This window comes from Hypanus sabinus, chromosome 15, assembly GCF_030144855.1.
Source record: "Hypanus sabinus isolate sHypSab1 chromosome 15, sHypSab1.hap1, whole genome shotgun sequence".
In the NCBI taxonomy this organism is placed as follows: domain Eukaryota; kingdom Metazoa; phylum Chordata; class Chondrichthyes; order Myliobatiformes; family Dasyatidae; genus Hypanus; species Hypanus sabinus.
The window spans coordinates 92,764,134-92,786,972 of record NC_082720.1 but is presented as its reverse complement, the minus strand read 5'-3'; the positions used below and the strand labels follow the sequence as shown (position 1 = coordinate 92,786,972).

At 45.4% G+C, this 22,839-nt stretch overlaps 1 protein-coding gene across 1 annotated transcript in view; it reads left to right on the top strand.

Moving 5' to 3' along the window:
• The window catches only part of LOC132405711 (glutamate receptor 1-like), a 336,150-nt gene that overhangs the window by 285,054 nt on the left and 28,257 nt on the right, over nucleotides 1-22,839 (top strand). The window contains exons 12-13 of the mRNA XM_059990746.1: nucleotides 9,439-9,637; nucleotides 12,665-12,912. Coding sequence (XP_059846729.1) covers nucleotides 9,439-9,637; nucleotides 12,665-12,912 — 447 coding nt within the window. The remainder of the gene's footprint in view (nucleotides 1-9,438; nucleotides 9,638-12,664; nucleotides 12,913-22,839) is intronic.

Here is a 22,839-nt window from a genome sequence, read left to right as displayed (position 1 = left end):
GATTTGTAAGTGTATCTTGAGGCATATGAGGTTTGCAAGGTGATTTGAAGGGGGTTTGAGGCTTGTGGTGGGGTTTGAGATTTGCAAGAGGGTTACAGTTTGAGAGGGAGTTTGAAGTTTGTGAGGGAGTTTCAGGTGTTTGAGATATGCAGTTTGCAAGGGGTTTTGAGATTAGTGAGAGGGATTTGAGGTTTGCGAGAGGTTTTGAGTTCTCAAATGGCAGGGCTAGGGAACCCATGGCTGACAAGGGAAGTTAAGGACTACATAAAAGCAAAGAATGAGCACATATGGCGCAAAAGTGAGTGTGAAGTTGGGTGATTGGGAAGTTTTTAAAATCCAACAAAAGGTAACTAACAAGCCATAAGCAGGGAAAAGAAGAAATATGAGGATAAACTAGTTAATACTATAAAGCAGAACACCAGAAGTTTTTCCAGTAATATAAAGAACAAAAGGGAGGTGAAAGTTGATATTGGAGTACTGGGAAGTAATGCTGATGAGGTAGTAATGGGGGACCCTTTAGAACAGAGGTAAGGAGGCATTTTTTTAGCTAGAGAGTAGTGAATCTATGGAATACTCTGCCACAGACTGTGGTGGAGGTCAAGTCCATGGTATATTTAAAGCAGAGGTTGATAGATTCTTGATTGGTATCAAGGGATATGGTGAGAGGGCAGGTGTATGAAGTTGATTGGGATCTGGGATCAGCCATGATGAAATGGCAGCGCAGACTCAATGGGCTGAATAGGCTACTCCTATATCTTATGGTTTTATGGTCAGCGAGTATGTTTGAGGTTTGCAAGGAGCTTTAGGTTTGGGAGTGGATTTAAAGTGTTTGAGCTTTGTGAGGGGGTTTGAGATGTTTGATATTTGCAAGTCTGAAGTTTGTAAGGGAAATTGAGTTTTTTGAGGGGTTGAGGTTTGTGAGGGGGTTGAAGATTAACGAGTATATTTGAGGTTTACAAGGATCTTTAGGTTTGGGAGTGGATTTGAAGTGTTTGAGCTTTGTGTGGAGGCTTGAGATGTTTGATATTTGTAAGTCTGTTTGAGCTTTGTAATGGGGATTGAAGTTAGTAAGGGGGCAAAAGTTTAAGGGTAACACGAGGGGGAATTTTTTTACTCAGAGAGTGGTAGCTGTGTGGAACGAGCTTCCAGTAGAAGTGCTACAGGCAGGTTCGATATTGTCATTTAAAGTAAAATTGGATAGGTATATGGACAGGAAAGGAGTGGAGGGCTATGGGCTGAGTGCGGGCCAGTGGGACTAGGTGAGAGTAAGCGTTCGGCACGGACTAGAAGGGCCGAGATGGCCTGTTTCCGTGCTGTAATTGTTATATGGTTATATGGTTTGAGGTTAGTGAGGGGGTTTGAGGTGTTTTAGGTTAGTGAGCAGGCTGCTTAAGTTTAGTGAGGGGGTTGAGGTTCAATTTGTGAGGCTGTTTGTGATATTTGATGTTTGTGAGAGGGTTTGAGGTTTGTGGGGGGCTTTGAGATTGGTAAAGGGTTTGAGGTTAGTGAAGGTGTTTGAGGTTTTGAGAGGTGATTGACATTGGCAAATAGCAAAGGGGTTTCGAGGAATGTGAGGAGGTTTGAGGTTAGTGAAGGTGTTTGAGGTTTGTGAGGCTGTTTGTAGTATTTGATGTTTGAGAGAGGGCTTGAGGTTTGCAAGGGGGTTTGAGATTGGTGAAGGGGTTTTATGGTTTGCAAGGGTTTGAAGTTAGTGACAGTGTTCGAAGTCTGTGAAGGGGTTTAAATTTTGGGATTGAGTTTGAGGGGTTTGAGGTTTTGAGGTTTGTGTGGGGCTTTGAGGTTGATTAAGGGGTTTTAAGGGGTTTAAGCTTTGAGATGATGTTTAAGGTTGGTGAGGGTTTGAGGTCTGTCAACAATTATAGTCAGCAGACAATAGGTGCAGAAGTAGACCATTCGGCCCTTCAAGCCTGCACCGCCATTCTGAGATCATGGCTGATCATCTACTATCAATACCCGGTTCCTGCCTTGTCCCCATATCCCTTGATTCCCCTATCCATAAGATACTTATCTAGCTCCTTCTTGAAAGCATCCAGAGAATTGGCCTCCACTGCCTTCTGAGGCAGTGCATTCCAGACCCCCACAACTCTCTGGGAGAAGAAGTTTTTCCTTAGCTCTGTCCTAAATGACCTACCCCTTATTCTCAAACCATGCCCTCTGGTACTGGACTCTCCCAGCATCTGGAACATATTTCCTGCCTCTATCTTGTCCAATTCCTTAATAATCTTATATGTTGCAATCAGATCCCCTCTCAATCTCTTTAATTCCAGCGTGTACAAGCCCAGTCTCTCTAACCTCTCTGCTTAAGACGGTCCGGATATCCCAGGAATTAACCTCGTGAATCTACGCTGCACTTCCTCTACAGCCAGGATGTCCTTCCTTAACCCTGGAGACCGAAACTGTACACAATACTCCAGGTGTGGTCTCACCAGAGCCCTGTACAAATGCAAGAGGATTTCCTTGCTCTTGAACGCAATTCCCTTTGTAATAAAGGCCAACATTCCATTAGCTTTCTTCACTGCCTGCTGCACTTGCTCATTCACCTTCAGTGACTGATGAACAAGGACTCCTAGATCTCTTTGTATTTCTCCCTTACCTAACTCTACACCATTCAGATAATAATCTGCCTCCCTGTTCTTACTCCCAAAGTGGATAACCTCACACTTATTCACATTAAACATCATCTGCCAAGTATCTGCCCACTCACTCAGCCTATCCAAGTCACCCTGAATTCTCCTAACATCCTCATCACGTCACTCTGACACCCAGCTTAGTATCATCAGCAAACTTGCTGATATTATTCTCAATGCCTTCATCTAAATCATTGATGTAAATCATAAACAACTGTGGTCCCAATACCGAGCCCTGTGGCACCCCACTCGTCACCACCTGCCATTCCGAGAAACACCCATTCACCGTTACCCTTTGCTTTCTATCTGCCAACCAGTTTTCTATCCATGTCAATATCTTCCCCCTAATGCCATGAGCTCTGATTTTACCCACCAATCTCCTATTTGGGACCTAATCAAATGCCTTCTGAAAATCGAGGTACACTACATCCACTGGATCTCCCTTGTCTAACTTCCTGGTTACATCCTCAAAAAACTCCAATAGATTAGTCAAGCATGATTTGCCCTTGGTAAATCCATGCTGGCTCGGCCCAATCCTATCACTGCTATCTAGATATGCCACTATTTCATCTTTAATAATGGACTCTAGCATCTTCCTCACTACTGATGTTAGGCTGACAGGACGATAGTTCTCTGTTTTTGCCCTCCCTCCTTTCTTAAAAAGTGGGATAACATTAGCCATTCTCCAATCCTCAGGAACTGATCCTGAATCTGAGGAACATTGGAAAATGATTACCAATGCATCTGCAATTTCCAGAGCCACCTCCTTTAGTACCCTAGGATGCAGACCATCTGGACCTGGGGATTTGTCAGCCTTCAGTCCCATCAGTCCACTCATCACCATTTCCTTCCTAATGTCAAGCTGCTTCATTTCCTCTGTTACCCTATGACCTTGGCCCATCCATACATCTGGGAGATTGCTTGTGTCTTCCCTAGTGAAGACAGATCTAAAGTACTTATTAAATTCTTCTGCCATTTCTCTGTTTCCCATAACAATTTCACCCAATTCATTCTTCAAGGGCCCAACATTGTTCTTAACTATCTTCTTTCTCTTCACATACCTAAAAAAGCTTTTGCTATCCTCCTTTATATTCCTGGCTAGCTTGCGTTCGTACCTCATTTTTTCTCCCCATATTGCCTTTTTAGTTAAGTTCTGTTGTTCTTTAAAAATTTCCCAATCATCTGTCCTCCCACTCACCTTAGCTCTGTCATACTTCCTTTTTTTTAATGCTATGCAATCTCTGACTTCCTTTGTCTACCACTGTGGCCCCTTCCCCCCTTTGAATCCTTCCTTCTCCGGGGAATGAACTGATTTTGCACCTTGTGCATTATTCCCAAGAATACCTGCCATTGCTGTTCCACTGTCTTTTCTGCTAGGATATCCATCCAGTTAACTTTGGCCAGCTCCTCCCTCATGGCTCCATAGTCTCCTTTGTTCAACTGCAACACTGACACCTCTGATCTGCCCTTATCCTTCTCAAATTGAAGATAAAAACATCATATTCTGGTCACTACCTCCTAATGGCTCCTTTACTTCAAGATCACTTATCAAATCCTGTTCATTACACAAGACTAAACCCAGAATAGCCTCGTCCCTGGTCGTCTCTCGTACAAGCTGTTCCAAGAATGCATCCCGTAGGCACTCTACAAACTCCCTATCCTGGGGTCCAGCACCAACCTGATTCTCCCAGTTCACCTGCATGTCAAAATCCCCCATAACTACTGCGAAATTACCTTTGCCACATGCCAATGTTAACTCCCTATTCAACTTGCACCCAATATCCATGCTACTGTTTGGGGGCCTGTAGACAACACCCATTATGGTCTTTTTGCCCTTACTGTTCCTCTGTTCTAGCCATACAGATTCTACTTCTCCTGATCCTATGCCCCCCCGCCTTGCAAAGGACTGAATCTCATTCCTCACCATCAGGGCCACCCCACCCCCTCTGCCCATATTTCTGTCCCTACGATAGCGCGTATACCCTTGTACATTCATTTCCCAGGTCTGATCTCCCTGCAGCCATGTCTTCATTATCCCAACAACATCATAGTTACCCATTCGCACCTGAGCTTCAAGCTCATCTGCCTTATTTCTGACACCGTGCATTCAGATATAGAATTTTTAGCTCATTTCTCCTCACTCTGTTTAAATCGCTGCCTATTGTGCTTAACCCAGCTCTCCGAACTCCCATCGGGCTATACGCCCCTTGAATTTTGTTGTCTTTCCTAAATTTACTTATTCTTTCTGCACATTTAACTCCATGTTCCGTCAGACCATCCGTCTGTACATGTGCCCTCCTTATCACTTGTTCCACCTCACCTTTCTCTACTACACACTTAATATTCCAGAACCGTGTATTCCCCACCTGTCCTTTATTTTTCATCTCACTATCCTCTCTCGCATTCTGGATCCCTGCCCCCAGCCAATTTAGTTTAAACCCCCCCGAGAAGCACTAGCAAACTTTCCTGCAAGAATGTTAGTACCGTTCCAGTTCAGGTGTAAACCGTCTCGTCGGAACAAATTCCACCTTCCCTGGGACAAAGCCCAATTATCTAAAAACCTGAAGCCCTCCCTCTTGCACTCAGCCACGTATTAATCTGCAATAAGCAGTAATAATCTGCAATAATCTGTCAGCCACGTATTAATTTTGAGGTGTTTGAAGTATGTATAAGAATGAGGTTAACAAGGGCTTGAAGTTTTTGAGGGGTTTGAGGTTAGTGAGAGGGTTTGAGATTTTTGAGAGTAGTGAGGGGGTTCAAGGTTTATGGAGGGAGGTTTGAGATTTGTAAGGGGTTTCAAGGTTTATGAGGGAGTTTGAGGTGTTTGAAGTTTGCGAGGGTTTTGAGGTAGGTGAGATGGTTGATGATTGTGACAGCATTTGATGTTTGTGACAAGGTTTGTGATGGGTTTAAGGTTTGCAAGGGAATTTTGAGGCCATTCAGGTTAACGAGGTTTGGAGTCTCTCTAAGCCCCAGCAGTACACATGGGAGATGATCATGCCAACCTCATCAGTCAGGGAAGCCCTCAGAGCAGCCTTTAAGGAGCATTGAAACTGCTCGCATAGGCCATTGGACTGGGGGTGATGTGCAGTGGTGTGATGTAGCCTAACGCTGAGGTTCTGGGTCATTCTAGTCCAAAGGTCTGAAATGAATTGGGGACTGTAGTCAGAGTAAATACCAGATGGGGTGCCAAACTGAGCAACCTAGGTGCTGATGAATATCCCAGCCACGTCTGCAACCGCATTCAGTGCCAGAGGGACAACCTCTGGTCACTTGGTGACATGGTCCACCATGGTAAGGAGGTGCGTGAAACCACAGGAGAGGGAAGAGGACCAACAAGGTCCACATTGCAAATGGCGCCTAAACATGATGGTTAACTTTGGTCTATTGACACTCCTCACAGGCTGCAGTGCCAGCACGCACATCCTTTCTGAAGCCATGCCACATGAACTTCAGTGCAGCCAGTTTCTGTGAGACCTTCCAGCTTGGATGTGAGAGGCCACGAAAACAGTCTGTCTCCAGTTTGCAGGCAGTGTGGGACAAGAGTGACTGGTTGAGACATCGCAGCGGAGAGAAACCCCAATTTCCTCGAACTTGATGTCAGCCAACCATAGGCCTTTTACTGATGTTCGGTTAGCCAGGACCTCTGGGTCAGAAGCTTGGTCGTCTGCCATGCTGGCATAGTCAGCCCCTATGTGTACGGCCTCAATGGCTGACTGTCAGAGGCAATCAGCCAAGGCATTATTTTTCCCCTTGATACGTTGTAAGTACATCAGTTGTGAACTTAGATATGTAGACCAGGTGGCGTTGCTGCCATCTGATATTTTTGCTATCGCATGCACAAAGGGTTTATGGTCAATGAACGCTGTGAAATGATGACCCTCTAAAAGAAAACAAAAGTGGTAGACAGCCAGACAGAGACTAAGAAGCTCACAGACAAACGTGCTGTACTTCCTTTCGGAGGGACAGAGCTGCCGGTTGAAGAAGGCGAGTGACTGTCACACACTGTTCGTGCACCGTACCCACAGCATATTTGGAAGCACACTCCACAGGGGAACGTAGTAAGTCCAGCAGCTCGTAGAATGAAGTGGTAATAGAAATTGGCCATTTCTAAAAACTCCTGTAGTTTCTTTGTAGTGCAGGGTGGTGGGAAATCCATAATAGTGGCTATATTTGATGGGAAGAGTTTCACACCTTCTGCAGAGATGCGATGGCCGAGAAAGTCATTGGTTGAAAACCCAAACTTGCACTTAGCAGGGTTAATAATCAACCTGTGTTGGCTTAAGCACTTGAAAGGTGTGCAGAGATGAGATTTGGATGCACTGGCAACAGGTATGATACCCAGGTAAATAAAAAAAAAGTCTGAGTCTTTTAATACAGAGTCCAGCAGCAGTTGGAAAGTCTGTGCTGCTTTTTTAACCCAAACAGCATGCAAAGAAACTCAGAGGCCAAGCAGGATTTAGCCACTTTGGGAATGTCCTCTAAGCACACTGGCCCCTGATGGTAGCCCCTTACTAAGTCGATTTTGGGAAAAACTATCTCGGCTAAATGTACCTAAACAATTGGGGATGGTGATCTCATTAAGGTGTCAGTAATTTCTTTATGGACACTATAGAGGCCACCCAGGGTCTATTTGACTGGCCTGCAATGCCAAGTCTTTTCATTTTGGCCAACACATAGCCTTCGCAGTTGCCAGCTTTTCTGGGTACAGTCTGCATGCATGAGCATGAACTGGCAGATCAGTTGTGGAAATGTGCTTGACCCCATATTTTGTGACTGTAGTGGAGAATATAGGCTTAGTGAGGTTTCGGATTTCACCCAACAGACAAGTAAACTCATGTGCCGGTACATGCACTTGACAGAATCATTGTGGGGAACATACTGGGGGAGTATGGTAATGATCGAAAGTTCTTGACATCCACAAGCCAACAGTTCCTAGATCAATTAATAGTTCATCAGCACACAGGAAATCTGCACTGACCAGAGGTCTAGCCACTTTATCCAGCATAAGTCCCACATGTAACATCAAACACTGAAGCAGAGTGTCACCCATCATGTCCCGTAGGTCTGGATCCTGCTACCTCCAGCGAGACTTCATCACCTTCTCGTCAATAGGTGATGCTAGGCAGACACTGAATGGCAGAGCAGACTCAATGGGCCAAATAGCCTTACTTCTGCTCCTATGTCTTATGATCTAACAGAACACTCACCTGTGTCACTCTGAAAAGATGTCCATAATGACCAGTAGATGACCCTGGCAGCTGGAACCCACGGTGGTGTCTCAATGAGCTGACACTGTTGAAGCTGCAAAGTGGTCAGCACTTCCTATTGTTCATACCAAAGAGAGCGTAGTAAAAACACAGACCTGCTATCATCTGTTTCACATCTGGTCCTTATGTTGGGGGCCTTGCTGACCAGGCTTACTAAGGTAGAGAAAGGAGGAGGAATGATGCACCGCTGTTTGGCTGAGTGTAGACTATCAGTCACTTTAGCAAGCTCCCTAAAGTCCTTTACAGGTGCATAGTGACAGCTATATGAACTTGTGTGAAGAGTTCTTTAAAAATAAAACAAGGATGGTGATTTCCCAGGAGAGACAGCATGTTGTCAAATTGCTCCAGTAGTTTAGCATCACCAAGGTTGGGCAAGGAGAGCAACTGTCTGGTGAGATCAGACTTTGGTAGTCTGAAAGTCTGTAATAGGTGAGTTTTTAGTGTTTGGTATTTATGTTATTCAAGCTGGTGTTCCAGTGGATTCACCACTCTCACAGCCGTGGAATTGCTGAGCGAAGCTAACTTGTAGTAGAATTTAATGTTACCAACAGTGAATTTTACAGTGCACGATGGGCCTTGGTTTGTACAAACTGAGCAACAACAGTTTGCTCTCACAACTCCAGCAGTTTCAAAGCAACTGGGTTGCCCAACATGTTCAATAACTCTGGAACTCTAGAGCATTGGGGTCAACAATGTGTGTTTTCACAAATAAAACAATGTGAGGCATTTTAGGTTTCAGAAAAACTGCAAACAACTCATTTATTGTATTCAAAACATTGAACATAAACACCACAGATAAAGAACCGTGCAATATGTTATCATGTCAAACCATCCTCTTAGGATGAACCCCAATTCAATGTTGTTGGTTGTCAATTATATACATTTTCACCAATTACATTACCTTACAAGGTTAGTGAGAGTGTTTGAGTTTGGTATAAGAGTTGCTATTCATTGGGACGGAACTGGTCACTGTTTAACAGGATCTTTTGGCTGCTGCTGGTGACAGAGTTGGTCAGTGCTGGCAGGGGACATGAGTTTGTAGGGGAAGAGTTCACTGGGGTGGGGAGGGGAGGGGAGTGGAAAGATAGGGCAGTGGGGAGATGAGTATATCTCTCTACCTCACTGAACACACTTTACAGGGGCTGACCCTGGGAAGTGGGAGGGGGGCAGAACTCTCTTCCTCCCTGAACAATCTAGCTGGGGCTGATCCCTGGGCAAAGCAATGTATCTGAGCAAGACAATATATCTGGGAGAAGGGCGGTGGGGGGGGGGGGAAGATAGTGGGAAGCACTGGTGAATGTACAGTCTTTGTCTCTGTCATCAACATCTGAGTGGAATAGGGTAACGTCCTGTGATGAGACATTGGGAATCACTGTGACATCCTCATCCACCCTCTAGTTCCACTGTGTGCTTCTCTTTATTCAGCTACTGACCATTCAGACACCAGACTAGGCCTCGGATGCCTCTGAATGCCTCTCATTTGGTGTTCCCTCCCAACCCCGTGCCCTGTATGTGTTCAGGTCTCTGTCAGGTCGGATCGTTGGTGGAGTTTGGTGGTTCTTCACTCTGATCATCATCTCCTCTTACACGGCAAACCTAGCTGCTTTCCTCACCGTCGAAAGGATGGTGTCGCCCATTGAGAGTGCCGAAGACCTGGCAAAACAGACGGAGATCGCCTACGGAACCCTGGATGCTGGATCAACCAAGGAGTTCTTCAGGGTGAGCTCACCACTCTTTTCCCCAAGTGATGGTTCCCAAGCTAGGGCATGGTCTCAGAATCTGAGTCTGCCCTTTTGGATGGAGATGGAGAGGGTAGTGAATCCATGGAACCCTGGACAGTGGAGGGAGCCAGTGAATATACTCAAGGCAGGGATGGAGTTTTAGTGCATGGGGCAGCCACGGTTTTGAGAAGGGCTACAGAAGTATGAGTCCGGGGCTGAGATGGGGTCAGCTGATTCCTGCCCATCTCATTTGTCCTGCCAGTAACAAGAGGACATTCTCTGATGTTCCAGCAAGGGTTTAGCCACACCAGAGGCTGCCCTTCCAGAGGTCACAGCATAGGGCAGCCACAATGGCAGTGAATTTGTGAAAGCACACGCCCACAAACAGACTCAATGCCAGAATTCCTCCACCCGTCACCTAGTCATTGACCAGTGATCTCACTCCACAAGAACAAGCTATGGTGGGACCAGAGGGTAGTCATTCAGTTCTGACAACCCTAGCAGTGCCAGTAGAGACTCTAGTTCCCTCACTAGGTTCCCATCAGTTGTCATCAGCCATTTTTAGCCCAGGGTCCACTTCTGCTTCCTCACCTGACAGGCCCTGACTCTTGGGATGACTGTTGCCCTAAGACCCTTCAAAATACCTTAGATACTTCCCCATTTATGCTTCAGCCTATAGAGAGGTTACATTTTGGTGGCCTGTAGACTACTCCGATTCAGATTCAGAATGGATTCAGATTTATTTATCCCATGTACACTGAAATATAGAGTAAAGTGCGTCCCTTGTATTAAAAACCAACACACCTGAGGACTTGTTGGGGGTAGATCGTAAGTGTTGCCAAACAATCCAGCACCAACATAGGATGTCCACAATGTTCAACCATATAACCAATAACAATCACAGCACGGAAACAGGCCATCTTGGCCCTCCTAGTCCGTGCCAAACCCTTAATCTCACCTAATCCCACCTACCTGCACTCAGCCCATAACCCTCCACTCCTTTCCTGTCCATATACCTATCCAATTTTACCTTAAATGACACAACTGAACTGGCCTCTACTACTTCTACAGGAAGCTCATTCCACACAGCTATCACTCTTTGAGTAAAGAAATACCCCCTCGTGTTTCCCTTAAACTTCTGCCCCCTAACTCTCAAATCATGTCCTCTAGTTTGAATCTCCCCTACTCTCAATGGAAACAGCCTGTTCACGTCAACTCTATCTATCCCTCTCAAAATTTTAAATACCTCGATCAAATCCCCCCCTCAACCTTCTACGCTCCAATGAATAGAGACCTAACTTGTTCAACCTTTCTCTGTAACTTAATTGCTGAAACCCAGGTAACATCCTAGTAACCCAGGTAACATCCTAGTAACACAGTAACCTAGTAATCCAGGTAACACGGCACAATGCAACACAACACAAGTAGCAGCAATAACAGGACAAAACAAGACAATATCTCTAACCCCAGGTCCAGCTGCCTCCAGGCCTCCATTCCTTGCCCCCAGACTCTCAGACTCACAGACCCCAAGGCACACCTGTTATTCATAATTTTAACCCAAAGCAGTTCTACATTACATTACACTGTCTCCACATCATGACACAACACTATTCCGATAACTTGTTGGATTAACAATGCTCCCTCACTCTTTTCTCTTTCTTGGAATGTGATATAGAACATATAACAGTACAGCACAGCAACAGGTCCACAGTGTTGGCCAAACCAACTAAATGGTCAACTAAACTAATCTCTTCTGTCTACACAATGTCCACGTCCTTCCATTTTCCTCACATTCATGTGACTATATAAATGTCTCTTAAAAGTCTCTGCCTCTATCACCACCCCAGGGGGTGCATTCCAGGCACCCACCAGTCTCTGTGTAAAAAAAAACTTGCCCCTCACATCTCTTTTGAAATTACCCCCCTCATCTTAAATGCACATCCTCTGGTGTTAGACATTTCAATCCTTGGGAAAAGGTAATTGTCTGTCTGCTCTATTTGTGCCTCACATAATTGTATAAACCTCTATCAATCTACCAAATGATATAACGTGGAATATTGAATCCAGTCCTGGTGGCCCTATCTGTGTAATCAATTTCAGATCACATTCATATATTGTTATTGGATTGTCAGTTCATCCACTTTATCCTAAATGCTACATGCCTCCAAGTAAACAGTGTAAAGCCTTTCTATTTATTTCCAACCTCTGGACTTGTTCCATGCTGCATACTGTTTATAGTTTCTGTCTCAGCATGTTACTCTTTGCCAATTTCCGCCTAGTTAACCTGTACCCACACTGTCCCATCTCCTGCAGAACATCTTGCTCTGGCAGCCTTCCCCCTTTGTTATTTTAAAGCTCTGTACGCAGCCGTATTTATGTGATTCACTGGGAGGCTGATCCCCACACAGATCAGGTGAAGTTCATCCTATTGGAACAACCCTCCACTTCTCTAGCCCTACTATCAGTGCTCCATCAATCACAAACCATCTCCACCTCACCATATTTTCAAAGTCAAGATACCATTACTACCCTGAGATTTGTTTTCTTGCAGGAAAACAAAGAAATACAATAGAATTAATGAAACATAACAAAGACTGACATTCAACCATTGTGCAAAAGGAGACAAACTGTGCAAATAAAAAATAAATAATACTGATCTCATGAGTGGTAGAGTCTTTGAAAGTGTGTCTGTGGAATCAGTCCAGTGTTGAGGTGAGTGAAGTCAGCCTTACATTTATCTCTCTAATCCTACTATTTACCCTTTGCCAATCTGTCAAGATATGGAAGTTGCAGACACTAGGATCTAGGTCTGTGATGGGACTGGGATTGTTGGGGACAGGATTAAACAGTAAACGTGTGAAATATCTGTACATTTGTGGTGGCTGAACTGTGTGTGCGAGATTTACTGCACTGGGGAATGGCACCCATGATCGTGTGTTGGTGACCAATGATGATTTTGGAACAGAAGCTGCGGTGGCATGGCACTAAGGTAGACTCATGGTGTTCATTTCTCTCTGATCCCTAGAGATCCAAGATCGCTGTCTTTGAGAAGATGTGGGCGTATATGAAGTCTGCTGAGCCCTCAGTCTTTGTAAAGACCACAGAGGAAGGGGTAACACGAGTGCGGAAGTCAAAAGGGAAATATGCCTACCTGTTGGAGTCAACCATGAATGAGTACATTGAGCAGAGGAAGCCATGTGACACCATGAAAGTGGGAGGGAACCTAGACTCCAAGGGCTATGGAGTCGCCACACCCAAAGGATCTCCCCTAAGGTGGGTAATCCAAAGAGACCAGGGCAAGCATTAATGGAACCCTAGGTGGTTTTAGGCTGGTGCCCTGATAGTGTAACAGTGAGGAATGGTGAAGACAGTGAGGACAATAGAGTAATTGGAGGCCACAGCCTCAGAATAGAGAGACATCCCTTTGGAACAGAGATGAGGAGGAATTTCTTGATACACAGTGGTGAATCTGTGGAATTCTTTGCCACGGAGACTGTAGAAGCCAAACCATTCGGTATATTTAAAGTGAAGTTTGATAACTTCTTGATTAGTAAGCATGTCAAAGTTTAGGTTGAATGGCCTAATTCTGCTCCAATACCTTATGGTCTTCTGACTTGTGCACTGATAGTGGGGACTAGTACACCATAGTGTTATGGCAAAAGCTAGTGCACTGATAGTGTAATGGTGAGGACTAGTATACTGATAAGGAGGACTAGTAGATCATTGGTATAACAGTGAGGACTAGTGCACTAACAGTGTAAAGGTTAAAACTAATGCACTGACAGTGTAACAGTGAGGACAACTGCACTAATGATGTTACAGAGGATTAGCGCAATGATCGTGTAATGGAAGGACTAGTGCACGGATTGTGTAACAGTAAGGACTAGTGAACTGATGGTGTAATGGTGAGGAATAATATACTAGTGCAGTAACTTAACCCTTGTTGAAACCATCCTGAAGCACTTTGTACCTTTTTTGTTATTCAAGGGGTGATTGATAAGTTCGTGGCCTAAGGTAGAAGAAATCAATTTTAGAAAACCTAACATATTTATTTTTCAACATAGTCCCCTCCTACAGTTACACACTTAGTCCAGCGGTCGTGGAGCATACGGATCTTGAACCTCCAAAAGTGTCCACAGCAGGGGTGATTGATAAGTTTGTGGCCTGGGGTAGAAGGAGATGAGTTATACAGTTCTCACTACATGCTCATGCAGTTCAACTTTTTGACTGATTCTGCAGAAAGTTTAAAGTTAATAACTCATCAGGGGTGATTGATAAGATCATGGCCTAAGGTAGAAGGATATGAGCTATTAACGTCAAACTTTCTGCATAGTAACTCTGAGTTGAACTACACGTGCATGTAACGAGAACTGTATAACTCATCTCCTTCCACCTTGAGCCACAAGCTTATCAATCGCCCCTGCTGTGGACACTTTCTGGAAGTGCAAGATCTGTTTGCTCCACAACCGCTGGGCTAAGTGTGTAAACATAGGAGGCGACTATGTTAAAAAATAAATGTGCTAGGTTTTCTAAAATTGACTCCTTCTACCTTAGCATACAAACTTATCAATCACCCCTCGTAATGAAAATACAGAGAAACTAAAGGTTGGTGAGAAGTTTAATTTGATGCAAGTTAGATGGAGAAGAACATGGCCATCAACAATAGTGTCACCAAGGAATACAATCAGGAACTTTGGAGGAATTATCCTATCTACAGAGTAAGGAGAAGATGAAAGCTGGTCCCATAGTGTGTGGTAGAGATGAATTGAAAAGTCAACGTGCAAGGGAGTGAGAAATTATAAGAGTAAATCCCACAAAAGCTCAGCATCTGCTGAGGGATTGACAGAGAAAGATGAGGCATTGACTTTCTTCCTCTCCCCACAGATGCTCCCTGGGCTGCTGACTTTTTTTCAGGTTTTTATTCAGAATAGTTAAGTTTATAAGTCTTGATTTTGGGATGTGGGTGAGACTGGTTACTGAGGAAGTTTGGGAAAGGGTCTGTAAGGATCATTGTGCTGGTACGGAGCTGTCCAGTGCTGAAAGGCTGATGTAACAATAACCAGGAATGAAAAAGTAATTGGGAAATGAAGTGAAATAATAGGATAATGGCTTTAATCAACAATGTTACAGATTAACAATGCTAACTAGTGCGACAGCACCATTGGTAGTTAGCTCTGCTAATTCCTACTGTCTGATAGGAGACCAGTTAGTTTGCTCTGAGACGTGTGAAGGTAGGTTGTTTCCTTTTGAATTTGGGCAACACAAAGGATTTTATTGGTTTCTTACCTATCAGTAGACAACCTGAGGTCCACACTGTGCTGTCATACCCACCACCTACCGGTGATCATCTCGGCCCTCTGACCATCACTGACAGTTTAAACAGGACTGGGAATATCTGTCCTTCAGAAACTAGAACATTTCCCTCCCTCTCATATAACCTGACGTTCCCCTCCCTCTCAAGTATCCTGATATTCCCCTCCCTCCCATGAATCCTGATGTTCCTCTCCCTCCTATGTATCCTGACATTACACTCCCTCCCATGAATCCTGACGTTCCCTTCCCTCTCAAGTATCCTGACATTCCCGTCCCTCTCATGTATCCTGACATTACTCTCCCTCCCATGAATCCTGATGTTCCCCTCCCTCTCATGTATTCTGACCTTACCCCCCTCCCATGTAACCTGACATTCCCCTTCCTCCCTCCATGTATCCTAACATTTCCCTCCCTCCCATGTATCCAAACATTCCTCTCCCTCCATGTATCCTAACATTTCCATCCCTCCCATGTATCCAAACATTCCTCTCCCTCCCATGTATCCTAACATTTCCATCCCTCCCATGTATCCAAACATTCCTCTCCCTCCCATGTATCCTAACATTTCCCTCCCTCCCATGTATCCAAACATTCCTCTCCCTCCATGTATCCTAACATTTCCATCCCTCCCATGTATCCAAACATTCCTCTCCCTCCCATGTATCCTGATGTTCCCCATCCCTCCCATGTATCCTGACATTCCCCATCGCCCCACAAGCCTTGTCACACTCACTCAGCCCCTCCGCCACCAATCCCACTCCTCCCTGGACCTCGTCATTGACTCCCTGAATTAAGTGCAATTTTTTTAACCTGTGATTACAAAGACCTGACTATGACCAGGTTCCTATATCACACTTTGATTGCCAATTCCCCCCATGTTAACCTGTGCCCACGTTCTCTCACCTCCTGGCTTATTCAACATTTTGTTCTTGCAGCCTCTCTCCTTCTAGATAGTTTAAAGATTGAGATACAGCTGGATTTATGTGAATCACAGGATTCCTGGTCCCAGCACAGACTAGGTGAAGTTTATCCTAATTCAACAGCTCTCTCCTTCTCCATTCCTGGTATCAGCAATGCATCAGTCAGATTCCATTTCCATCTCACCACAATTCACTAATCCTATTTACCCTTTGCCAATTGCCAATTTACCCTTTACCCTTTGCCAATTCACATATGACTCCTGTAGTAATCCAGATATCATCCCCCTTGTAATTCTGCTTTTCAATTTTGCTTAGAGTTCTTCAATCCTTTTGTTTGTCAGTAGTTCCTGTGTGGATGAAGACAACTGGATTGTCTCCCCCACTGCACCAGTTTAAGTTCACCATTTACTGTGTAAATGCTGGAGGAACTCAGTGTGTCAGACAGCATGTATCATAAGGAATAAACAGCTGACATTTCAGGCCGAGTCCCTTCATCAAGACTGGAAAGGAAGGGGGATGGTGACAGAGTAAGAAAGTGGGGGTGAAGGGGAAGGAGGACAAGTTGGCTGATAATCGCAGGGAAGGTGGGTAGGGAGAGGGGGATAAAGGGGATAAGCTGGAGGTAATGCTGAAGGTAAAGGGCTGACAGGAGAGGACAATAGACCATGACAGACAGAGAAGGAGGTGGGAAACCAGGATACCTCTTTCTGTCATTGGCAGGTCATGAGAGTGAGACGAGGATAACGAGAAGAGTAATGGGGTGAGAGGGATGAAAACAAAGTGGGGTGGGGGAAAGAGGAGGTGACAGAAGGGAGGGGAGTGAAGGAGGGCAGAAGGGAGTGTGGGGGGACACGGGAGAGGAAGTGGGGAAGGGGTGTCAGAAAAATGGGGTGTGGTGTCAGAGAGCAATGGGGAAGGGGAAGAAGGGAGTAGGGGAGGGAAACAGAGAGGAGTAGGTAAAGAGGAACAGAGTAGAGTAGGGGAGGGGGCAGAGGGAGTTGGGGAAGGGGATGGAGGGGATGGGGACAGAGCCTAGTGGGGGGACAGAGGGAAGTGGGGAAGGGTGATATAGTGGGGAGTGGAGTAAGGGACAGACAGAGGGGAGAGAGGAGGACAGAAAGGAGTTTGGGAGAGGGGGAGGGAGTTCGAGGAAGAGGGGGAGGGGAGAGCGGTCAGTGGGGAATGGGGGAGGGGAGGAAAAGCGGGAGAGAGGAGTGGGGGAGAGGGGACAGAGGGGAGTTGGGGAGTATGGTCAGAGGGGAGGAGGGGGAGAGAGGAGGGAAGAGGACAGGGGGAGTGGGGCAGTGTGGGACAGAGGGGAGGAGGGGGAGAGAGGAGGGAAGAGGACAGGGGGAGTGGGGCAGTGTGGGACAGAGGGAAGAAGGGACAGAGGGGATTGGGGATGGGACTGTGTGGAGTTACGAGGCAGGTCAGAAGGTAATGGGGAGGGTACAGAGAGGAATGGGGTAGTGTGGGGCAAATGAGATTGAGGGGGTGGGGCAGAGTGGATTGAAGGAGAAACAGAGGGGATTGAAGGAGGGACAGAGGCGATTGAAAGAGGGACAGAGGGGATTGAAAGAGGGATAGGTGGTGGGGAGGGTGGGACAGATGGGATTGAGGCAGGGTGGGGCAGGGGGGATTGAGGACAAAGGGAAGTGGGGAGAGGACAGAGGGGAGTGATGGAGGGACAGAGAGGAATGGGGGAGGGTACAGAGGGGATCGAGGGAGGGTCAGAGAGGAGTAGGGTGGGGACAGTGGGGAGTGGGGGAGGGTGTGACAGCGGAGAGTGGAGGATGGAGGACATAGGGGAGTGGGGCAGGGGACAGAGGGTAGAGGCAGGGGCGTATCTATGTAAAATAGCACCTACAGCAAGCACTGAAATTGTGCCCCTGTTTGGGGTTTGGGGAAGACGCTCTCATCTCCACACTGAACAATAAATTCAAGAAGCTCTTCAGGTCTTGATATTTTCATGTTGACCCGCCTTGATAGCAACTTTCTGCAATCCAAAATTTCTTCATATAGCTGCTGTCCATCAATATCAGAGCTGTACAATTTGCCCAAATTTTCGCACTTCTTCTTTAGGTCATTACTGTCAGCACCGTAACACAGTCCCTCGACGTCGAGAAGGAACCCGAACTTGGCGTCAGTGTCGAGCAAGCAAGCGAACCTTTCGTCCCATTTCCCTGTGAAGACATTTGAGTGTTCCCTTCATGACTCTTTCCATTTCCTCCTTAGTTGTTAACCCAGTGTCTCTCGAGTTCTCATCAGCCATTCGTTTCTTTTGTCTCTGACGTCATCCAATGTCAATATTCCATTCTTGACAGGGACCAACTCCTTCTTTGAGTGACTCACTGACCAACACTTCTCTTTCATCATAAGAATGATCTCGGAGGGCTTTCAAATCCAGGGCAGCATCAAAGTTCATGCTAGGATCCTACAGCCTCTTTTGAATACGATCAATGCAAATGAGTACTTTGTTCCAAAAATGTAACAAAATCAGAAAATCGTAACTCAACATGCAGTTGTACAGCTCCCTTGCGTCATTTCTTGTTTCACTGGTCTCATTTTCATTGTCTATCATGTCCTAGAGAACTTGAAGTATCTCCTCAAGGTACTTGTTGACGGGCTTCACTACTTCTGTCCTTGCACTCCACCTGGTTTCGGACTCTGACTTAGCAACCACAGGCAAAACGTTTTTGTGTTTTTCCCAACGCTGTGTTGAATTACAGAAAAACATGTAGAGAGCTTTGATGGTTCCAAAAAACAGGACCATCATTGTATCCTGCTTGGTTGCATGTACACCCACCAAGTTGAGTGTACATTTCAATTCACAAACACTGCCAGTTTGTTTTTTTCACTTATTCTTGGATGAACACCACTTCTGTGTCCAGCCATCACAGCAGCATTGTTATAGCACTTTGTCTGACTATCTTGTAGCTCCATTTCGACCTTCACTCACTGTTTCAAGATGTCTTCAACTAAGCTCTTAGCATCCTTGTGGCTTGTCTGAATAAAACCAAGGAAGGACTCTCTTACATGGACTGTTTTCCTCTCAAAATAAACTTCCACATACCTCACTACTTCTGACATCTGCTCACCGTGTGCCTGATCAGGAGTCCAGTTGAACATGAGATCATAGTACTTGGCTTTACGAATGCTTCTCAGTAAACTCTGGCAAACAGTAGATGCCATCATGTGGATGAATTCGTTCTGGACACCCAGTGAAAGATAAGACATGGATCCAGGATGACTTTCCAAATGAGTGAGGTGTTCTTTTATGAAAGGGTCAAAGATGGCCAGTACTTTCAGTAAGCCAAGGAAATTTCCCACATTGGAGTCATCGTCTAGCTGAAGTGACTCCCTGTGTCCTCACAAAGCCAGGTTCTGAGTTGCAAGGAATTTTAGGCAGTGAAGGATTCTCATCAAGATATCACGCCACTTCTGCTTTTCCTTCTCAATCTGTGACTGAAATACCGCGTCAATAACTCCTCTGTTTCCAGCTAAATTTCTTTCCATTTCTTTCCACTGTGTGAAGCATTCCCGATGATTCTTGGCATTTTCATGAACACTAATCCTTACAGGTGCTTTCCACTGGTTGAATCCACTTTCCTGCTCCAATGAGGATTGATGGTCTGATCAGGAATAGAGAAGACAACAGATACAAAATGCAGACTTTTTAGAAAGGCAATAGACCAGCCATGAGGGAGTCACTTCCTCACCACGACCATTTCCCAATTTCCTCTTGAACCAAGTTTTGTTCATTGAGCTGTTATTTGCTGATAGGAAAGGCCCCTCACTGTTCTGGAAATACTTAGAACCCAGCTTTATGATTTCTGTTCTCAACACGTCAGGCAGAATTGCTTTTCCAGTACACCCTATCCTCGTTATATGCAGAGGATATGTTCCTCGTAGTTGACACATAATGTGAATAATTATTTAAATGGAGAAAATAGGGATACATTCCAAAGGGCTTCCTAAATATGTTTTGTCTGTAATTTATTCACATTTTCATACCAATATGACACAAAAGCAGTACCACAAGGCAACATTCGTATTATATTTCATCAATTTAAGATAATACTCAATGTAATAAATCATAGAAAGTTAACATACTAGGGTGTATAGTGCTCACCAACAGTGGCAGGTGTGTTCACTCTGGGAGATGAGTGGTTGTTGTGGTGTCGGGCAGCTTTACATGGATAAGGTGGATGGTTGTGGTCGTCAGGATCATATCGAGCACAGCAAGGGGTGAAGGAAAACTCACAGAACTCTTAGAACTGCTGGCAGCAGGACATGACACCGGTTTGAAGAAGGTGGTGATGGTTGTTTGCTTGGCAGCATTTTGTTTTTCAGCATAAATTTGTTTGTAGGGAAGAAGGGTTGACGGCAGGGAATGACTGAAATGCTGACTCTGTTCAAAACTTGGCTCCATGTCCATTGTCATTTGTGCCAAGTGTTCCAACTTCCACCATTCCCTCACCATTGGTAAATTCCCGGGATTTTCAAAATCACCTGTTGTTTGCCGCATCTGACAGATAGTTTGCAGTAAAAAAACCGCCTTGAATGTGGATCACACCCTGGTCGAGTGGTTGAATCAGCGATGTTGTGTTAGGCGGCAAGAAGCGCACTGTTATGTTGAGATGAAGGCTGTCCAAATGTTTAGGATGGGCTGGCACATTGTCAAGCAACAAAAAACTTTAAAGGCAAGATTCTGTTCCCGGCAGTAGCGTCCCAGAGCTGTGTTACCTTCACCTGATTCCGTGCTGTTTATAATTTCCAACTTTTTTTTCAAGTGTTAAAGCAGTTCTCTCCCACTCAGCTGATGGCCCAGGACATGATATCAGACACTTAGGAGGCGTAGTTACATATTTTAAACACAAAATCACTGCACCATAGGTAAAACCAACAAAAGTTTAAGAGCGCAAGATCGCACATCCATACGTTGCCAAAACCAAGACTGTGAGATGTATGCATATGACTTGTATTGGCAGGAAAGCAGTGCTCCTCACATAACTGTGAGTTTTGGATGCATATAAGGAGACATTGGTAGAAATAGGATCCTCGCATAACCACAAATCTGCATTGTCTGAAGATGCATATAACGAGGATAGGGTGTATCCCTGTCAAACTTCAGAAGTCCAGTGTCAAGCTGTTCAATCACTTTTGGTATGACAGTTCGAGGCTCTTTGACACTGTCCAGTTCACTAGGTTCAGTGTCGTCAGGTTCAATCCTGTCAGGTAAAATCTCGTCAGTAAACTCAACATCACCATCACCACCATCGTCTTCCCCTCCTGTCATGTCCACGTTCTCTGTGGCAGACTCACTCCTAATCTCATCATACTCAGATTTATCTGACTTGACTTCTTCCTCGGCCTGTGACGCATTAGTACTTGATCCACCTTCGGATTCTAACAAACTTGTAGCAGGTGCAGGAGACTCCATGGAACGTGTTGAACTACTTGTTCCAGGCTTTTCAAAGAAGGGTATGAAGAACTTACTCGACTTCTTGGCTTCCTCCACCTCCAACTCTCGTCTATTCCGTCCTTTAGCTCCACTTTCCTTCTTCTTCGTGAAGAAACGTGTCATGGTCTGATTACACCATGCTCTGAAATAAGACCATCCCAGTGCTTCTCACTCATGATAGTCAAAGACAGATCATACATCTGAAGAAAATTCTTTTTTCACTATCCGAGGATGACTTGTCTGACTTTAATAGAAACTGCTCAGTGGCTCCCAGGGCACGTGCCATACCTGCCATATCTTAGATACACCACTGGGTAGAGGGGGAGGGACAGAGGGGATTGGGGAGGGTACAGAGGGAGGTGGGGAAGGTGGGGCAGAGGGGAGTGGAGGAGTGTGGGACAGAGAGGAATGGGGAGGTGTGGGGAAGGCGGTTCAGAGGGGAGTTGGAGACAGGAAGAGGAGGTGGATGGAGAAGTGCGGGAAAGGGAGGATGAGGGAGAGATGACAGTGGGGAGTGGTGTGGGCAAAGTGGGATCACAGTGTGGGAGGGTATCACAGTGGGGAGGTGTCATTGGGACCATTAGTGAGGATGCGATCAATGGTGTCAAGGGGTTGCAGGGCTCTGACCTGGTCTCCCTTGGTACGGGATTGGAGGTTGTCGAGGGTGTGACTGTAGACAGCCCTGACTCTCGATCCCAATGCAGACCCCGACACTCGATCCTGGCACTAATCCTTGATCCCGACCCTAATTTGTTGTTTACTGATGATTGTCTTAGTTTACCCATGTGGAAGAGTAATTGGAGAGAGAGGAGCAGGCATCTGCTACCATGTGGTGGACTTAATAACCCTGGTAACTATAGGAACTCTGGTATTCCCAAAGTGTTACAGCAACTCCAGTACGAGATTCACAAACACTAGATGGACATTTTTCTCACTACCTGTATAATCACAACCTAACCCCAACTCCGACCCAACCCTGACCCCAGGGACATACTGTAGCTGAATTCTATAGGGAAACGGTACTCAGAGATTCTTTTGATTACTCAGAAGGTAGAAGAACCCCTTTCACCCCACCCTCACACTGGATGCCCAAGAGGGGGGAGATATCAGAGGCCATTCTAAAATTCAAGCGTATACTGAATGATATGATTGAGAGGGTTGAGAGAGAGACAGAAATGCAAGATAAACCCAATTTAACCAGGAAAGAGAGAGCAGCCCTGAAAGAGTTTAAAGGAAATAAGATGATTGTTATCAGGTGAAATGAGCCAGTCAAGGACTGGCAAGATGGACAGGCAACAACACCTGTTTGAGGCACACAGACAATTAAACAACACCAAACACTATGCCAACTGACAGAACCTATGTACAGGGAAACTCAGGAGGAAATTAAGAACATTTTGGAAGAACTGAGGGCTAAAAAGCTCAAAGAGAAGCAAGTGGAGTATCTGACAGGAACACAGCCATGAGCAAGAAAATTCAATATTCTCCTCAAACAAGAACCCA